Source organism: Cavia porcellus, unplaced genomic scaffold (genome assembly GCF_034190915.1).
Source record: "Cavia porcellus strain 051 isolate PalLab524CR breed Dunkin Hartley unplaced genomic scaffold, mCavPor4.1 scaffold_2, whole genome shotgun sequence".
NCBI lineage: Eukaryota > Metazoa > Chordata > Mammalia > Rodentia > Caviidae > Cavia > Cavia porcellus.
The window spans coordinates 77,129,885-77,146,952 of NW_026947485.1; the positions used below are offsets into that span (position 1 = coordinate 77,129,885).

The 17,068-nt window shown below is 45.7% G+C and overlaps 1 protein-coding gene across 2 annotated transcripts in view; it reads right to left on the bottom strand.

Moving 5' to 3' along the window:
• Arl3 (ADP ribosylation factor like GTPase 3) overlaps positions 1 to 17,068 on the bottom strand; it is a 34,571-nt gene that overhangs the window by 7,712 nt on the left and 9,791 nt on the right. The window contains exons 3-5 of one of the 2 annotated variants that reach the window (XM_063244623.1): positions 13,677 to 13,793; positions 3,263 to 3,313; positions 691 to 876 (exon numbers count right to left, since the gene is read on the bottom strand). In XM_063244623.1, coding sequence (XP_063100693.1) covers positions 691 to 876; positions 3,263 to 3,313; positions 13,677 to 13,793 — 354 coding nt within the window. The remainder of the gene's footprint in view (positions 1 to 690; positions 877 to 3,262; positions 3,314 to 13,676; positions 13,794 to 17,068) is intronic. The other variant, XM_063244624.1, reaches the window with a different exon arrangement.

Here is a 17,068-nt window from a genome sequence, read left to right on the forward strand (position 1 = left end):
CGCAACACAGTTGAAAGTGCTTCTCTCTTTTGGGTGTTGGGAGTACAAACACGCTCTGCCATAAATGAAATCAGGGGGCCTGTTCTCCTCACACACAGTTCCTCAGTACGAAACATGGGACTCTGTTTCCAGGTGTGTGTGTGGTGGCGGGACCAGGAATTGAACTCAGGACCTCATGCTTGCCAGGCAGGCACTGTACCACTGAGCTATAGCTGCAGCTATAGCTGCATGGGACTTTCTGTCCCTAGAACCCCAGGAAACAGACATCGCCCTTGGGGCGGGGAGAGAACCACCAGAGACAGAAAGAATCGATAGTGTGTGCATGGCCCCTGACAGCCTGTGCCTTGGAGGAAGGGTTTCCAGCATCTGCACAGGCCCTGACCTAGTCATCAGAGGATTCTAGAGTAGGAAAGCATCTTCTGAGCCTTCTGTTCTGACCTCCTTTCCGTCCGATGGAAAGCTGGCTGTGTGTGCAGGTGGGTCCTGGGGCTTTCCCTGGAGAGTCTATGGTACCTGCTGGTCACTAAGCAGCAAAGCACCAACCTTCTTCTGCATCGTACACCCTTGCCATGGCTCCTCCACCCTTCGAGGCTGCTGTTGTGTACCATCTTCTATCTTCACCGCCCAGCCCAGGGTGCACAAGTACCCTCCTTGTGCGCTGCTAAGGGACCAAGCCTTCCGCGGCCTCACCTGGACACCCTCGCCGGTGAGCGCCGAGCAGGACTGGATCTGCCAGACGTGGTCGCGGATGGTGTGCAGGTTCAGCCCTTCGGCAATTTCAGAGGCGGGGGCCGCCGTGAGCAGATCCTGCTTGTTAGCAAAGATGAGCACTGGCACGCAGCTGAGCTTCTCCTCCTCTAGCAGCTCGGCTAGTTCCTGCACCGTGGGGAGGGAAGGGGCTGTGACATCTATAGTATTTAGGGTGCAGTTTGAACCATGAAACCCAGAACACTTGAGATGATGGAGAAGCAGCTTTCCAGGGCAGGGATTCCTAGGCTCCTGCCTCTGGAAGAGCCCCAGCAGACCCGTAGGCCACATGGGATTGCTGGCTTCACAAAGCTTGAGCCAGGCCAGGAATCTACATTTTTAACAAACTCCCCTATGGGTGACTCTCCTATGGGCGATTTACGAATCATGCTTTGAGTAATACTGTTCAAAGGAGAATGTAAATAATGGTTAGAGATTGAAAACTATCCACAACTTACTATCTGCAAGTAACTCTTTTTTTGGTGCTCAGGAGTGAACTCAGGGCCTTGTGCTTGTGAGGCAGGTGCTCTACCACTGAGCTGTACTCATGGCCCACAGATACCTGCTTGCATATGTGTGTGTGTGCACACGTGAAAACTGAGGCTAGGGATGCAGATTTAGCTCAGCTGCACAAGCACCTGCCTGGCAAGAGTGAGGCTGTGAATTTGATCCTCGGTACGAAAAGAAAAAACACCAAAAAACTGAACGCTGACAATGAGAAACTATAATTAGTCAGTTTCTATCTCAAAACATGCAGGTTTCCACACTCACTAAATCTGATCAGGTTCACATCTGAAATAACTTTGTACTCAGCCATTTGGCAAGATCCTGATTTTCAGGTCACAGACTAACGTCTAAACTATATGTTGGTTTCCTCTACAATAAGGATGAGAGGGTGTAAAGTCACCTAAATGACATTTTGTAGTTTTTTTTTTGGTACCGTGGATCGAACTCACGACTGCGCACTTACAAGGCAGGTACTTATGCCACTGAGCTAAATCCCCAGCCCCTAAATGACATTTTGGTCACTTAAAATTCTTGGGCTTAGAAAACCAAATGGTGCAAGAGGCAGATGGCTCTACAGGACTCTTTCCGTCCTTAGATCCACATGCAGCCTGGTTCACCCGAACGATGGCCCAGAAATCATTAAGACATGGAAGGGAGGTATGTGGTCTCCAGGGGTCTAAAGAGTTCTCAACTTAGTTTCCAAAAAGAAAAAGAACAAAATCATGGGGAGTGCTGCTTTCAGAAGGCCACTTCTGACATTTCAGGATACAGATCAAAGACTGTAATACAGCTAAGCACGCTTGTCTCCTAGCAGGCCCATCCTACAAGGTGAGTATTCTCTGCCAGTGAATTCACTGTGGCTGAAGTGGTTGTGCCCATCGCGTCGCTGTGAAAAGCTGCCACACACAAACCATGGCATGGAACCATGCCAGCATACAGCCTGTGTTTGAGGCTACACTTGGGGTCAAGGTTTAGCTATTGGCTTAGAAACAAGAGTAGTTTAATTCTGGCCTGTACATTTTTCCCCATCCTTTTGAATTTATCAAAATTAGTTCTGGATCAATTAAACAGAAATGAGAGGGCTGGGAATATACTCAGTAGCATAAGTGCTTGCCAGGCAAGTACAAGGTCATGAATTCAATCCTTGGTACAGGGGGAAAAAAAAAAAAAGTGCAGAGCTGCACACAGTGGCACAGGCTTGTAACTCTCCCATTCTGGGAGGCTGAGCAAGGTGGGCTACATATTGAGCCTGATGTGGGCAGTTCAGTGAGATCTTACCTCAAAAAAGGGATGGGAAGCTGGGGGTGGTGGCCCATGCCTGCAATCCCAGCACTTGGGAGGCAGAAGCAGCTGGAGAACAGCCTGGGTGACAAAGTGAGTTCAAGGCCAGCCTGAACTGCGTAGTGGAACCCTGTCTCAAATAGACAATATGACAACAAAAAACCCAAAACGATGGGCATCTGGATACGGCAGTGCCACACCCATAATCCCAGCGCTCAGGAGGCTGAGGCAGGAGGCTCACTGGGAGTTTGAGGCCAGGCTGGGCTACACAGTGAGTTCAAGGCCTGACTTACACAGTGAGACCTGCACCCCTCCTCCCTGCAACCAAAAAAGGGCTGGCAGTGTAGCTCAGAGCTCAATCTTCATTACTACAAACAAAAGACAAAACAAAACATCAAACTCGGAAAGGACAAGTGCACTGTCCCTGTGGCTTCGCTTCCACATGGTCTGGAAGAAATCAGGTGAGCATAGCACCAAGTTTTAGGCATGGCACTACATTCCATTGGGCCATACTTTGTAACTTAACTTGACTGAAGCTAAAAGACTTTAATCACAGAATTGTTTCAGGACTCAACTAGCTTTTTTAAAGATAGCTGTTATTTTCTTTTGTGAGTCAGGATGACACACTGTTTGAACTTAAACAAACCCACCTCAGTCTCACCGGTTTACAAGGTGGATTAATAAATCCCCAGGTTTTGGGAAGTATCTCAAGAACAGAGTTATTTACCTGGCCCGTCTCTTCAAATCTTTTTCTGTCTGCACTGTCAATTACATATATCTGTAACGGAAAAAAGGAAAAAATTTCACCAGAGATGGGAAACAGAGGGTCCAGCTTCTATCAAAGGAACAGGGAGACTCAGATTTAAGACATACAGAGAGGACCAGCGGTTCTCACCTATGGAAGCAAAATAAATAAACCGACTAATGAGTTTGCTCACTGTTTGGGTGAAGATACCCAGCAAGGCTTTCCAGCAAAGCCAAGCCCCAGGAAGTCAGGAAAGCCAAAGTGGCACCAAAGCTTCTGCTTTGGTGGCCCTCAATACAGTCGCTAGGTGACTCTATCCATCACACCGCACCTCTGAGACACAGCTTTCTGGGTATCCCCACGTGACGTGCAAGGACACACAAGCCTGAGGAAGTCAGGGAACTGTGCAGCTGCCATGCTAGCTCTCTAACCCACGCTGTTGCGCTGTGGCCCAACAGGCAGAATGTTAGCAGCAGTGTTACCCAGCATCTGCCTTCCTGTGTCCCTCCAATGTCATCACTCTACAAGTGCAACCTGCACACTGACCACATGCTGACTTCAGGGGCTGAAACAGATACATCTTTCCTTTCCCGCCCCTGGCCAGGATGACCTCCTGGGCCAGGAGTGGAGGGGCCTGGTGTCTGACCGTGCTGGGCTTACGCCACTGAGCTAAATCCCCAGCCCCTGACATGAAACTTGACAGGAAGCTTTTCCACTATCTGGTTCAAAAGGAGGGTTGCACACACATCCTGCTTCTTATTTGGTATTTTTCTCAAATAATTTGCTTACAATTGGAAAATAACTATATAATAAGTTTTTACAATTAAGCCTATAAGACTTTTTCTTCCTTTTTTTTTGGTACTGGAAATAAAACTCAGGACCTTGCACTTCCCAGGCAGGCGCTTATGCCACTGAGCTAAATCCTCAGCCCTTTCCCCATTTTTAATTAATTAATAAATCATAGTAGTGTTTTAGGCAGTTAGCTGTATCTTTTTAGGCAGCTGTCTTGAAATTTTTATTTGGTTACACAAGACCTAGAGAAAGGGGTTCCTACTCTTGCTACTTATCATTATTATTCTGTGGTACTGGGACTGGACCTGGGGTACACTGAGTTACACCCTGAACCTCTGAGATAGGGTTTTGCCAGGTTGCTAAATTGCCTAAGCTGGGCTCAAAAATGTGATCCTCATGCCTCAGCTTCAGGGTATTAAGATCACAGGCGTGTACCATCCTGCCTGGCCTAGAGGAACGGTTTCTCTTTTTCGCCTGACGAAGTGAGACAGGCCTGTGCAGGCACCACCTCTGCATAGTGAGGGGTTCTCCTCGGAGAGTCCAGGCGCTGTGGCTCGCTGGGAGCCTGAACTGAGGGCCCTTTGTTCAGCCTCCTGCTTCTGATCCTCCTCCAGCCTGCTGCCACCTCTTGGTCACTGGACCGCTCCTCTGGTTTCTTTCTCGGGGCTGGACAGCAGTGAGAGGCACAGGAGCGCACTTCCCACTCACTGCTGCACTGGGGTCTAGGAGCAGGGTGACGGGGCAACCTCTGCTCTCTCCACGTGTCCGCGTGAGCAGTATTGCGGACACGGCAAAGAGAGGGTTATTTCAGTGTCTGAATGTATCTCACTTGGTATCTTTTATTGTTTGTGGTACTGTGGATGAAACCATGACCTTTGCACTAGCTCTGGCCACCTCCCTAGCCACTTTTTAGAGACAGGGTCTCACTGAGTTACCCAGGCTAAGCTTGAACTTGCCATCCTCTTGCCTCAGCCTCCCAGTATAGTGGGGTTACACATGTGTGTGACCATACCTGGTGAGTTCCTCTATTTTGAATATGGAAAAGATGACCAAGTCATTCTGTTTAGGCTATGGCAAGTTTAAAAGTAATTTCATTCTTTTTTATTTTTTTGGTACCCAGTAGGCACTGTGCCACTGAGCTAGAGTATCAGCTCCAGTTATGCTAAGTTTAAACGCCAAGCTGATGATGATGACAATAATAATAATAATAATAATAATGTGAGTGGAGTTTCACAGTAACATGAGTACACTATGAGAAAAATCACTACTGTGCTCACCACTGCACACCTTGCGTGTTACACCAGCACCTTTAGTGAGCCGCACTTATGCAGTCTTATGTATAAAGGCTATTTTCCTTGCCTGGCCTAAAGAGAATCGGAAGCTACCCTGTCCCCTCCCTGTCCTCTCCCGTCTGTCACACGAGTTTTCTTTCTTAGTCACTTCCCCCAAATTAGTAAGGCCGAGTCTGACGTCCTTAGTGTTGCGCTCCCTGAGACTGACATGCTACAGGCCACCCTACCTCCTTCATGTCACTACACAGGTCCTACGCTCCATCACTCGGTCCTGTCAGGCAAAGGTAAACCTTTCCGGAAGGGGGCAGCAGCAAGCACTATGCCTGTGGCCCAAACATCTCATCCCAACCACTGAAGGGTGCTGGTGGGCAGTGAGAAGCAGCCTTGGGGAACCTGTATCCCGATGTGCACACCTGTGTCCCCACAGGACCCTATTTGTGGACACTGAAATTTGAATCCCATACAATTTTCTTTTTTTTTTTTTTTTTTTTTTTTTGTCTTTTTCATTTTTTATCGGTACCGGGGATCGAACTCACGACCACCTGCTTGCAAGGCAGGTGCTTATGCCGCTGAGCTAAATCCCCAGCCCCCCATACAATTTTCACATCACAAAATATTATTTTGTTTTTCAATTACTTAAAAAAGTGAAAACCTCTCTGGCTGACAGGCTGTACAGACGGGTTGAAGCTAGTTTTCTGCCAGATGGGACCTTACTTCTGGGCACTCTGGACTGGTGAGAAGGGGGATGGAAGGCTGCATTCTAGCTGGAGTACCTGGCAGCGCCCCTGGGGGCTGAGTGTATGATTCAGAACTGCCCTTACCTGTAGCCCAGACAGCACCTCACAGGCCTCCCCATCAAAGCCCTCACAAACTGTTCTGCTCTGGCTCATTCTGTTGCTCTGTAGACAGGGTCTTACCATGTAGACCACACTGGCCTCCAATTCACTGTGTGGCCCAGGCTGGCCTTGAACTCACAGTGTTCCTCCTCCTACCCAAGTCTCAGTGCTAGGATTACAGGCGCACAACACCACACCTAGTGTTTTTTTTGGCTTTTTTGACAGTATTCTGCTATGTGGTTCAGGCTGGTCTTGAATGCACTGTGTAGCCCTAGCTGGCCTCAAATTTGTGGCAATCCAGTCTGGGATATGCAGTGAGTTCAAGACCAGCCTGAACTGCATAGTTGTCATGGTTATGTCTGTGTCCCCCAGGCCTCATGAGTTTGAATTGTGCATTTGTTATTCCTTCATTGTCTAGTGCTTGGATTGATGGTGTCAGTGCTCCACCCACAAAGGGGTGGAGCTAGGATGTGATGTAATGGCAGGAAGAAGGTGTGACTTGCTCTTTGCTGGTTGGAGCTTGCTGTTTGCAGCTGCCATGAGAGGCGGGCCAGCCATGCCCACCTGCCTGGGAGCCAACTGAGTGTGGACTGAAACCTCCAAAAATTGTAAGAAATAAAGCTTTCCTTTCCTAACTTGGGCTTCAGGTATTTAGTCTCAGCGACGAGTAAAAAGTAACTAAGACAATAGTGAAACCCCGTTGTAAATAGATAAATAAATAATAGAATGACCCTCCCCCCATTATGCACTCCTCCTGGCTCGGTCTCTCAAGTGCTGGGTATTTTTTTAGTTTTAGATTAAGAGAATAATTGAGTAGATAAAACAAGAGCTCCATATACGTACCCCATTTCTACCCTCACCCCTACATAGTTTTCTCTAGCAACATCTTCGGTCAGCACTTTAATTAGCCAGGTATGGTGATGCACACCTGTAGTCTCAGCACTCTGGGAGGCAGAGGTAGGAGGATCAAAAGCTTAAGCACAGCCTGGACAACTTAGTGACTTACCAAGATCCTGCCTCTAAATGAAAGTATGAAAAAAGGGCTGGTGATGCAGCTCAATCCAAAAGCCCAAGGTTCAACCTCAATAATGAAAATAGTTGCAATTAAACAATATTGAAACACAAAATTCATTCTTTATAGTTCTAAGTTCAATAGATCAGTGGCAGAGCACTTAGTGCACAGGGACCCCCTGCCTCAAAAAACAAAACAAAAGGAAACTGCCAGCTGCCTCCCACAGTGGCTGTGACTCTGCGCTCCTCTGTGTGGCTGTGAGTGCGACTGTCCCTCACCCTCACTGGCACTGGGATGGCCTGGGTCTGGGTTTCAGCCATTCCTCTAGTTATCAAGAGGCATCTCACTGTCATTTTAAATTCAAATTCCCCAACGACTTGACGCTGAGCATATTTTCACCTGCTTCTTTGATATCTATGGATCTTCTTTGGTGAGGCATCTACTTAGATCTTTTATCCATTTAAAAAATAAGATTGTTGATTTTTGAGTTCTTTGTATATTTTGAGTATTTTTTTTCTTTCTTTTCTCTCTTTTTTTCTCCCATGGGGACTCACTATGTAGTCTAGGTTGACCATGAACTTTTTAACTCACTATCTAGCCTAGACTGACTTTAAACTTGCAGAGATCATCCTGCTTCAGTCTCCCAAATGCTGGAATTATAGGTGTGCATCACCATGCAAACCTTTTTTTCTTTTTCCTTTTGAGACAGGGTCTTGCTATGTAGTTCAGGCTGGCCTTGAGCTCATTTTGTAGCCCAGGCTGTTGTTGTTCTTGAAATAATCCTCCTGCCTCAGCCTGCTGAGTGCTGGGATTACAGGTATGTACCACCACGCAAGTCTTTTCAGACATTAAACAAATCTTTTGTCCAAATCTGTGATTTGTCTTTTCTTCATTCGCGCCCCCCCCCTTTTTTTTTGGTACCAGGGATTAAACTGATGACCTTGCACTTGCTAGGCAGGTGCTTATGCCACTGAGCTAAACCCCTGGCCCTCATTCTCTTTTTTGGAACAGGGTCTTGCCATGTAGTTCAGGCTGGTCTTGAACCCACTATGAAGCCCAGGCTGGTCTCAGATTTGCAGCTATCTTCTTGCCTGAGCTTTATTCTCTTACGTTTCTTTCATAGAGGAGAAGTTTTAAATTTTTTTTTTTATCAGTACTGGGGATCGAACTCACGACTGCCTACTTGTAAGGCAGGTGCTTATGCCGCTGAGCTAAATCCCCAGCCCCCAAAGTTTTAAATTCTAACAAAGCATGGGGGTTGGTGGTGCAAGTCAGTAATCTCTGCACTGAAGAGGCTGAGACAGGAGGCTTGCTGGGAGTTTGAGGCCAGGCTGGGCTATGCAGTGAGTTCAAGGTTGGCCTAAATTACAGAGAAACAGCCTGTCTCAAATAACTACGTAAATCTGAGCAAAGTCCAACTAACTTTTTCACTTGTGGATACACTTTTGCTGTAGCTAAAGTATCATCAAATCCAAGGTCATCTAGACATTCTACATTATCTTCTAAAAGTTTTATAGTTTTGAGTTTCTCATTCATTTACTTTTTGAGACAGAGTCTCACTATGAAGCCCAGGTTGGCCTTAAGCTCACTGCAGTCCTCCTGGCTCACCTCCTGAGTGCTGGGAGTATAGGCATGCACCACCATGCCTGGCTCACGTTTCTGTTTCCATTCCACTCTGAGTCAATTTCCGTGAAATGGGTGAAGGGGGTGAGATGTGCATGCAGATATTCTTGTCTGTCTTTTTGGATGTGGATGACCCACTGTTCCAGCAGTGTTTGCTGAAAGGACTGTTCTACCTTGCTCCTTCCCAAAGGCTGCCTGCAGGGTTTACTGTTCTGTGCTCCTGACCAGTCTGTCTGTTCTTGCTGAGATGCACTGCTGACTGTTCCAGCTCAGAGTAAACCCTGCAGTAGGCTGATGTCGGTTTAGTCCTCTTTAGCACTATGCTATTTATTGAGATCTTTTGTCTTTTCTTTTTTTATCGGTACCAGGGATCGAACTCACGACCACGCACTTGCAAGGCAGGCACTTATACCGCTGAGCTAAATCCCCAGCCCCTATCTTTTGTCTTTTCAAATAAACTTTAGAATCAGCTTGTCGGTTCCCTGAAGTATTTTGCTGGGACTCTGATTGGGGTTGTACTGACTGTAGATTTAGCTGCGTGTACCTGGCATCCGGGCAACACTGAGTCTCAACTCTCATCTATGAGCATGGAACCTCTGCATTTCTGTGTTTGTGTGTTGCTAGAGACTGAATTCAAAGCCTCACATATACTAGACAAGAACTTTCTTTTATCGGTTTTATAATTTTCTTACATTGATCCTATATAAGTTTTGTTAAATTTATGCCTAAATATTTCATTTTGAGGGCCTGTGCTAAGTGGCACTTTGCTTTCAAACTGCACTTGTTCATTGCTGGCTTAAAGGATGGTGACTCTTGCTTATGAATCTTCTACCCTACAACCCTGCTATAATAGCTCTCTCTTGGAAGAAATCTCTTTCCTCTTGGAGGAATCTAATCCATTCTAGAGGAGCAGATACTAGCTTCAAAAGTTTCCTCATTAAGCTTCTCTGTAAGTCAAATTTTCTAACAGGTAGGTTCTACATCTGAAGTATTTGTGAAAGGAAAATACATGGTGACTGGAATTTGTCTTAATATACTTCAAAAAAGCCAGGTATGGAAGCACAAGTCTCAGAGGTTGAGGAAGGAGCATTTCAAGTTCAACGCCAGCCTCAAAAGCTGGAGACCCTGTCTCAAAACAAAACCGAAAAAGGACTGGGCATGTGGCTCAGTGTGAAGGCCCCTGGACTCAACCTATAGTATCACGTGAAGGATAAACTAATCCAAAATAGAAAGCAATGAAACTGGGAATGGGCAGGTGTTTGGGATCACATTATTCTTTTGGGTTTTTTTGGTACTGGGGATCAAACTCACAACCTTGCATTTGCCAGGCAGGCCCTGTGCCTCTGAGCTATATTCTCAGCCTTATACATCTTTTTAAACCTTCTATGCAGTGCAGGCTGGCCTTGAGCTTACTTTGTAGCCTAGGCTGGTCTTGAACTCACAACAATCCTCCTGCCTCAGCCTCCTGAGTGCTGGGATTATAGGCGTGAGACACCACTCCCAGCTTTCTTACTGTTTTTTTGAGATGGGGTGTTGCTATATAGTTCAAGCTGTCCTTGAACTCACCATGTATCCCAGGCTGGCCTTGAACTCACAGTTTTTTTCTGCCTCAGCTATCCTGAGTGCTACAGCCAGGGCATACCTGGCTGAAAGTTTTCTAATCCTAAAAAATTAATGAAGGCAAGCATGGTGGCATATGCCTGTAATAATCTCAGCACTTGGGGGCTGGGGATTTAGCTCAGCAGCATAAGCTGCCTGCCTTGCAAGCAGGCAGTCGTGAGTTCGATCCCTGGTACCGATAAAAATGAAAAAGACCAAAAAAAAAAATCTCAGCACAGCACTTAGGAGGCTGAGTAAGAAGGGTGATGAGTTTAAGGCCAGCCTGGGCTACAAAGGATGGTTGAGGCCCATTGGGATACTCAGCAAGACCCTGTATCAAAAAGTTGAAGGGAAAAAAAAAAGCTGAAAAATTTAAATATCAGGAATGGACACATAATTTGGGATTAAGGAAGAAGCTACTGTGTTAAAAGGGATAAACTCTCTCTCCTTAGGCTGGACGTGATGGCACATGTCTGTAATACCAGCACTGAGGGGACTGAAAGCAGGAGGAGACCAGCTTGGGCTACAAAGTAAGCCCAAGGCCAGCCTAAACTGCATAGTGAGATCCTGTCTCAAAAAAAAAAAAAAAAAAAAAGAAAGAAAGAAAGAAAGAAAATCTCTCTCTCCTTGGAAGAATCTAATCCATTCTAAAGGAGTGGGCAGCAGGCAATACGGGATTTAGCTCAGCGGCATAAGCAACTGCTTGGCAAGTACAAGGTCGTGAATTTGATCCCTGGTACAAAAAAAAAAAAAACAAAAACAAAAGATAGGGAAGGGACGGGTTTGTTTCCGTTTACCTCTTCCCCTCTGCGACTCTGAACCTGGCATCAGGGTCAGAAGGCCAGGAACAGGATGGTGCTGTGTGAAGCCCACCTCAACTTTACAGTTTGGTATTATTCTCCATTTACATGTTTAAATGAGCTGGGCACAGTGTGTAAACCTGTAATTCCAGCTGCCTGGGAGCCTGACACAGAAGGATCACAAGTTCAAGGACAGCCTGCACAACCTGGTGAGAACCTGTCTCAAAGTAATAAATACATACATACATAAGTAAGAGGGGCTGGGAGTGTAGCTCAGGGCTTCCTGAGTTCAATCCTCAGTGCTGGGGAAAAGAAATTACAGAGTAAATCACTTTATTACTTCTCATAACATCCCTGCCATGAAGTGGTGACTTCCCTGCTTTATTTTTTTGAGACAGGGTTTTGCTATGCAGTTCAGGCTGGCTTTGGACTCACTTTGTAGCCCAGACTGGCTTCAAACTCACAGCAATTCTCCTGCCTCAGCCTTCTGAGTGCTGGGACTATAGGTGTGTGCCACCACACCCGGCTCTCTACACTTTGTTGAGGAATTAGCGAATCCTTGAAGTTGAGCACAGTGATACGGAACCAGAACCTTCAAGAGGGAAGGGAGCTAGAAGTCATGTAGTGTAAGTTTACTTCCCCCTGTGTTTATCATCTGCCCCTTAAGTGTTCTGTCACTCATTCAGGCACTTTGTAGATATGCAAGGAGACACAGCATTTCCAGAACACTCCCAACACTCCTATTCTCATGCAGCTTCCACTCTAATGGGAGAGAAAGGTAATAAAACGATGTGTGTGATACTGGCTCAATGTCAGAGTGCTTGTCTAGCACGTGAGAAGCCCTGAACTTGATCCTCAGCATCGAAAAACAAATGGCCAACAACGTCTGACAGTACTGGGTCCTGACAGGCTGATGGAGGAAAACAAGAAAAACAAGCGAAGAAAAATGCCAGGGCCAAAAGGGAGGCAGCAGAAACCAGACTGAAAAGAGGCTGGGAAGCGGTGTAAAAAAACTGCAGTGCATGTCTGCACCAGCGCTCCAAGCGTGCTGTGGACACATACTAACATAGCCTTAAAGAGCCAGACACAGGGCCACGTAGGTCACTCGCAGAGCCCTCCCTGTTATCCGGAGATGGAAACGGAAACATACGTTTTAACGTGATCATTATGGTAACACTGCTGAGAAAGGGTTTCTCAGCACTGATGGAGGAAAGATGATTAGCACAACACTGCTGTAACTATGGGTGGTAGTAGGGAGTGCAGAGGTGGCTGGGCTCGAGAAAAGTCCTGGGGGACAATGAGCGGAGTTGCTGAAGGATAACGTCAGAAGTGGGAAGGAAGCCGAAGATGATCACTGTTTCTAGATGTCTGAGCAGGAGAGGGAGGAGTGGCCCAGGTGGGCCTGGATGGAGACAGGAATTTAGCATGGGATGCACTGCCGCTGAGGACTTTCCAGCATGGAGATGAGTGTCAAACAGGCAACTGGCTGTAGGTGACAAGTTCTAGAGAGCAGCTCAGGCTGAGGCTGACCAATGTGCAGGTGGTAACCAAACCCCTGAGCTGTATGAGGTCACCTAAGTAGTGATTTAGAGGAAAAAACACAAGGGCTGAGCTCTGGGACACCCTAAGATTTGGAGGCTGAGCAATGCATTACTCAACTTTCCATTCTTCTAACAAATCACAGAGATAAACTCATAAAGAAAAAAGGTTGGCTCAGGTTTTGGTGGTTTCTGACTACAGGCTATTGGTGTTATTCCTGGGCATCAGCAAGGTACCATGTCAGGGTGAGTTGTGTATAATGGGGAAAAGTCGTGCAATTTGGCCCAGGCATACAAAAAGAAATAAGCTGGAATAGTGGTGAAGGCCTGGGATCCCAGCACCTGGGAGGCTGAGGCAGGAGGATCGCTGTGAGTTCAATGCCAGCCTGAACTACAAAGTGAGACCCTGTTCTCAAAGGAGGGGGAAAAAAAAAGAAAGAAATCCTCTCCAAGGGCATGCCCCGGTACCGATAAAAAGGAAAAAGCCAAAAAAAAAAAAAAAAAAAAAAAAAAAGAAAGTAAAGATGGAATGACACCTTGGAAGGCAGAGAGAGACAATGCTCAAGGGTGCACTGCAGCCCTTGGCCCTCTCAGAGACACTCCTGACACATCAGCTCACGAGGGTGACAAGTGTCAGCAGACGACCTCTTGATCTCCATACAGTATTCAATCACTACAGGAAGAAGCACTCTATTTGCCAAAGTGCATGTGAGTCACAGTGCCACTGAGCGACAGAAACTCTTGCACAACCTGCAGCCTCCTTTACCCAGCCTTCTGCGAGCCAGCCTTTAACTCACGGCAATTAATGCTGTAGCAAGGGAATTACTGACAAAATCATGGCTTTGATATTTCTAACACATGGCAAAAAGGGAAGACAAATTAGCACACCAGAAAGCATACTTACTAGAATATCAGTATTTTCAAAATAATTCCTCCAGTATGGTCTGATTTTCCTCTGTCCACCTATGTCCCACACATTCAGTTTAAAGCCCTGGGACTGTACACTTTTGATGTTAAAACCCTGAAACAGACAAAGGCAAAATACCAAATTTTATTAATTCTGATAAATGTAATAGGTTTGTGTGTGGGGATTAAACCCAGGGTGGTGTGCACACTAAGCACAGTTATCTACCACTGAGTACCTTCCAGCCTCTACTCACTACATGTAAAATTAATTCTAAAGTACTGGTCTGCCAGATGTAATAGGTTTTTTGTATCCTTCTTGTTTTTTTAGTACCAGGAATCAAACTCACAACCTCCTGGCAGACATTTACACCACTGAGCTGTATCCCTGGCCCTATCACAGGTTTTTTTCGGTGCTGGTGATGGAACCCGGGCCTTGTGCACACCAGGCAAGCCCTCTGCCACTCAGCTATATCCCTTGTCCCAGATGTGATACCGCTAGAACTGAAAATGGCTAACTGTGATAGAGAGAAAAAATGCTCATACGGACTTATTTCATTCAGGTTGTAGTGAGCACTAGTATTATCAGGGATAACATGAGGTTTTTCTATAATGGAAAAAATATACAGGGGTTGGAGATGTAGCTCAGGGGTAGAGCACTTCCTAGCATGCATGAGACCTGGATCCCTGGCACCACAAGAAAGAAAACAATGTGTATCTACACATCTGTCTCTCCTTAACATATATGTACCATACATGTGATTGCTGAGGACCACAATGGTAGGTATGCAAGAATATCTATGATCAACATTGATCACATTCTAAAAAATCCACAGACTGATAAATTTAATAGGACATGACATGAAACTAACAGAAAAAAAGCTAAATCTGAAGACAACGAAAAAGAACAAATGCTAAGCGTTGACAGTCACTTTTTTTTTTTTTTTTTTGGCCTTTTAGAGACAAGTGTCTCAATATGCAGTACAGGCTGGCCTTCAACTCACTTTGTAGCATAGGCTGGCCTCGAATTTTTAACAATTCTCCTGTCTCAGCCTCTTGATGCTGGGATTACAGGAGTACACCACCACTGTTGGTTTAAGATGCTAAATTTGAAGGCAGACAAGAGCTGGGTGTGGTAGCACATATTTATAATCCCAGAATTTGGGAGGCTGAGGCAGGAGAACTGCCCCCAGTTCAAGGTTAGCCTGGGCTGTACATAGTGAGACACATTCCCCCTCCCAAAACATAATAAAAATGAATATAAAAAAAAAGACATCAGCCTCAAATTTAGAGGAATGAACTCTTCACAGCTCAAAATCACTTTCCTCTTATGAATTAATCACAGGAAGAGGCAGCTGAACTGCGGACCAGTTGGGGGAGGCTGGGCTGGAGCTGGTCCTGCAAAGTGCAGTCCTCAACAAGTGATGGATACAGAAGCCGGGAAGCTGCTGAGACTGAGTCTCAGCCGCATCTCTTGATTTTCTTGGTACTGGGAATGGAACTCAGGACCTTACACTTGCCAGGCAGGCACTGTGCCGCTGAGCTACATCCCAAGCCCTCAGCCACATCTCTAATATACTGTTTTAGGACAGTAACCGCAGGCAGAACTCTGAGGAAGGCGAGCAAATCAGGATGGCCAGCTGGGAGTCAGTCTGGAGAGAAATAAATTAATAAGACCTTTGGGGCCCAGAAAGGAGGTACTTCGTGAATATATGAGTTTAGAAGAAAACAACAACAAAAGCTAAAACCTTATTGCAAGAAAGACAGAGAGAAACCAGAATTTAAAGATCTAACCAATAGTTTGCTACCATAGAAGAGACATTTCCTCGGGGAGGAGGAGGCAGGGGGATCACAAGTTCAAGACCAGCCTGGGAAGCTTAGCAAGGCTCTCAGAAAAAGAAAAGCAGAGCTGGGAATGATGCTTGCTGCAAAGGTCTAGGTGCAATACCCAGTTTACCACCAGACCCCCACGTTCCTCCCTGGAGAAGCAGAGCTGAGGACCTACAGAGCTAGTCATCAGCATAGGCCACATGCGTCTCTGGCCCCCTGCCACACTGCTGCTGAGTGCCATGCCGCAGACACACGCCACCCGCTTCCCCTGAGGAACAGTCACCAGGGCATAAGTGGGGTGATACTGACTATCACTGCTCTAAAACGCTGATGGCCCAGCAAATGAGAAGTCTAAGGACGCTACAGGGAAACAGCTTAAGTCATTAGGGAAAGTGTCTTCAGTGTGGCTGGCTGACAGAATGACTTTTGAGGGTTTCAGTTCTACACTGAAGAGTGGTAAGTATTAAACTCAGTTAATATCAAACTTCTTCTAGAATAAAGTAGGGAACAGACACCAGTGTCCTGGAATCTGATCATATATGTCAACTGCCTGAAATTTCCAGATGTCATTGGATCAAGCAAAGCTGGAAGTTACGGTAAGGAAATACTGGAATACATGGGTACAAGCATTTCAAGGTGTGTTACATGTACAGAACATATTAAGTGAAACATATTATGCGACCTGTTTTTAAAATTAAATTACCCATCACACATGCATACATGCAAGCATAAGGAAAAAATAAAAAATTCTGAAGCTGTGGGTAGTGGTGCAAGCCTGTAATCTCAGCATTCTGGGAGGCTGAAGCAGGAGGAAGCTAAGTTTGACCCTCGGCTGGGCAATCTAGCTATTTAGCAGGACCCTACTCAAAAAAGAAAAAAGGGAGTTGAAACACATGCCTGAAATCCCAGCACTTGGGAGGCTGAGGCAGGAGGAACACTGCAAATTTGGGACCAGCCTGGGTTACAAAGACCCGCTTAAACTGCAGAGCAAGACCCTGTCTCAAAAAAAGTGTAAGCTCTCTGGTTCAATCCCCAGTACCAAAAAATTAATTAATTAATTAATAAAAAACCGAAATCAACCTAAATGGATACATTTCCAAATGTTAACAGTGGCTCTGTCTGGGCTCTATTAGTGATTTCTAGTTTCTCTATTTTTACACTTTCTAAATTTACTGTGATGCACATCTATTTTTTTTTTTTTAACCACAAAAGATAGTGCAAAAGGAGAATAAAATGAAAGCCAGGTGTGGAAGTGAACACCGTAATTCCATCAGTCGGAGGCTGAAGCAGGAGGATAGCTGTAAATACATGGTCATTCTGGACTGCACAATTCTGTTTCAAAAAACAAACAAACAAAACAAAGAAAAAAATAAGAATAAATTTAAAAAAAAAAGAGAGAAAAGGAGGAAGGAAGACCCCCACTGTAACACACCAAACTAAGCCTAAGGCTACAACTGGAACTCTATGCTTCTAACTTGGTAGTTTATTTGTTTGCAGTGTGGAAATCTTCATTCAGTGACACTGAGAATTAGTCTGTTGCTGATATTAAAAGAAAAGAGATGG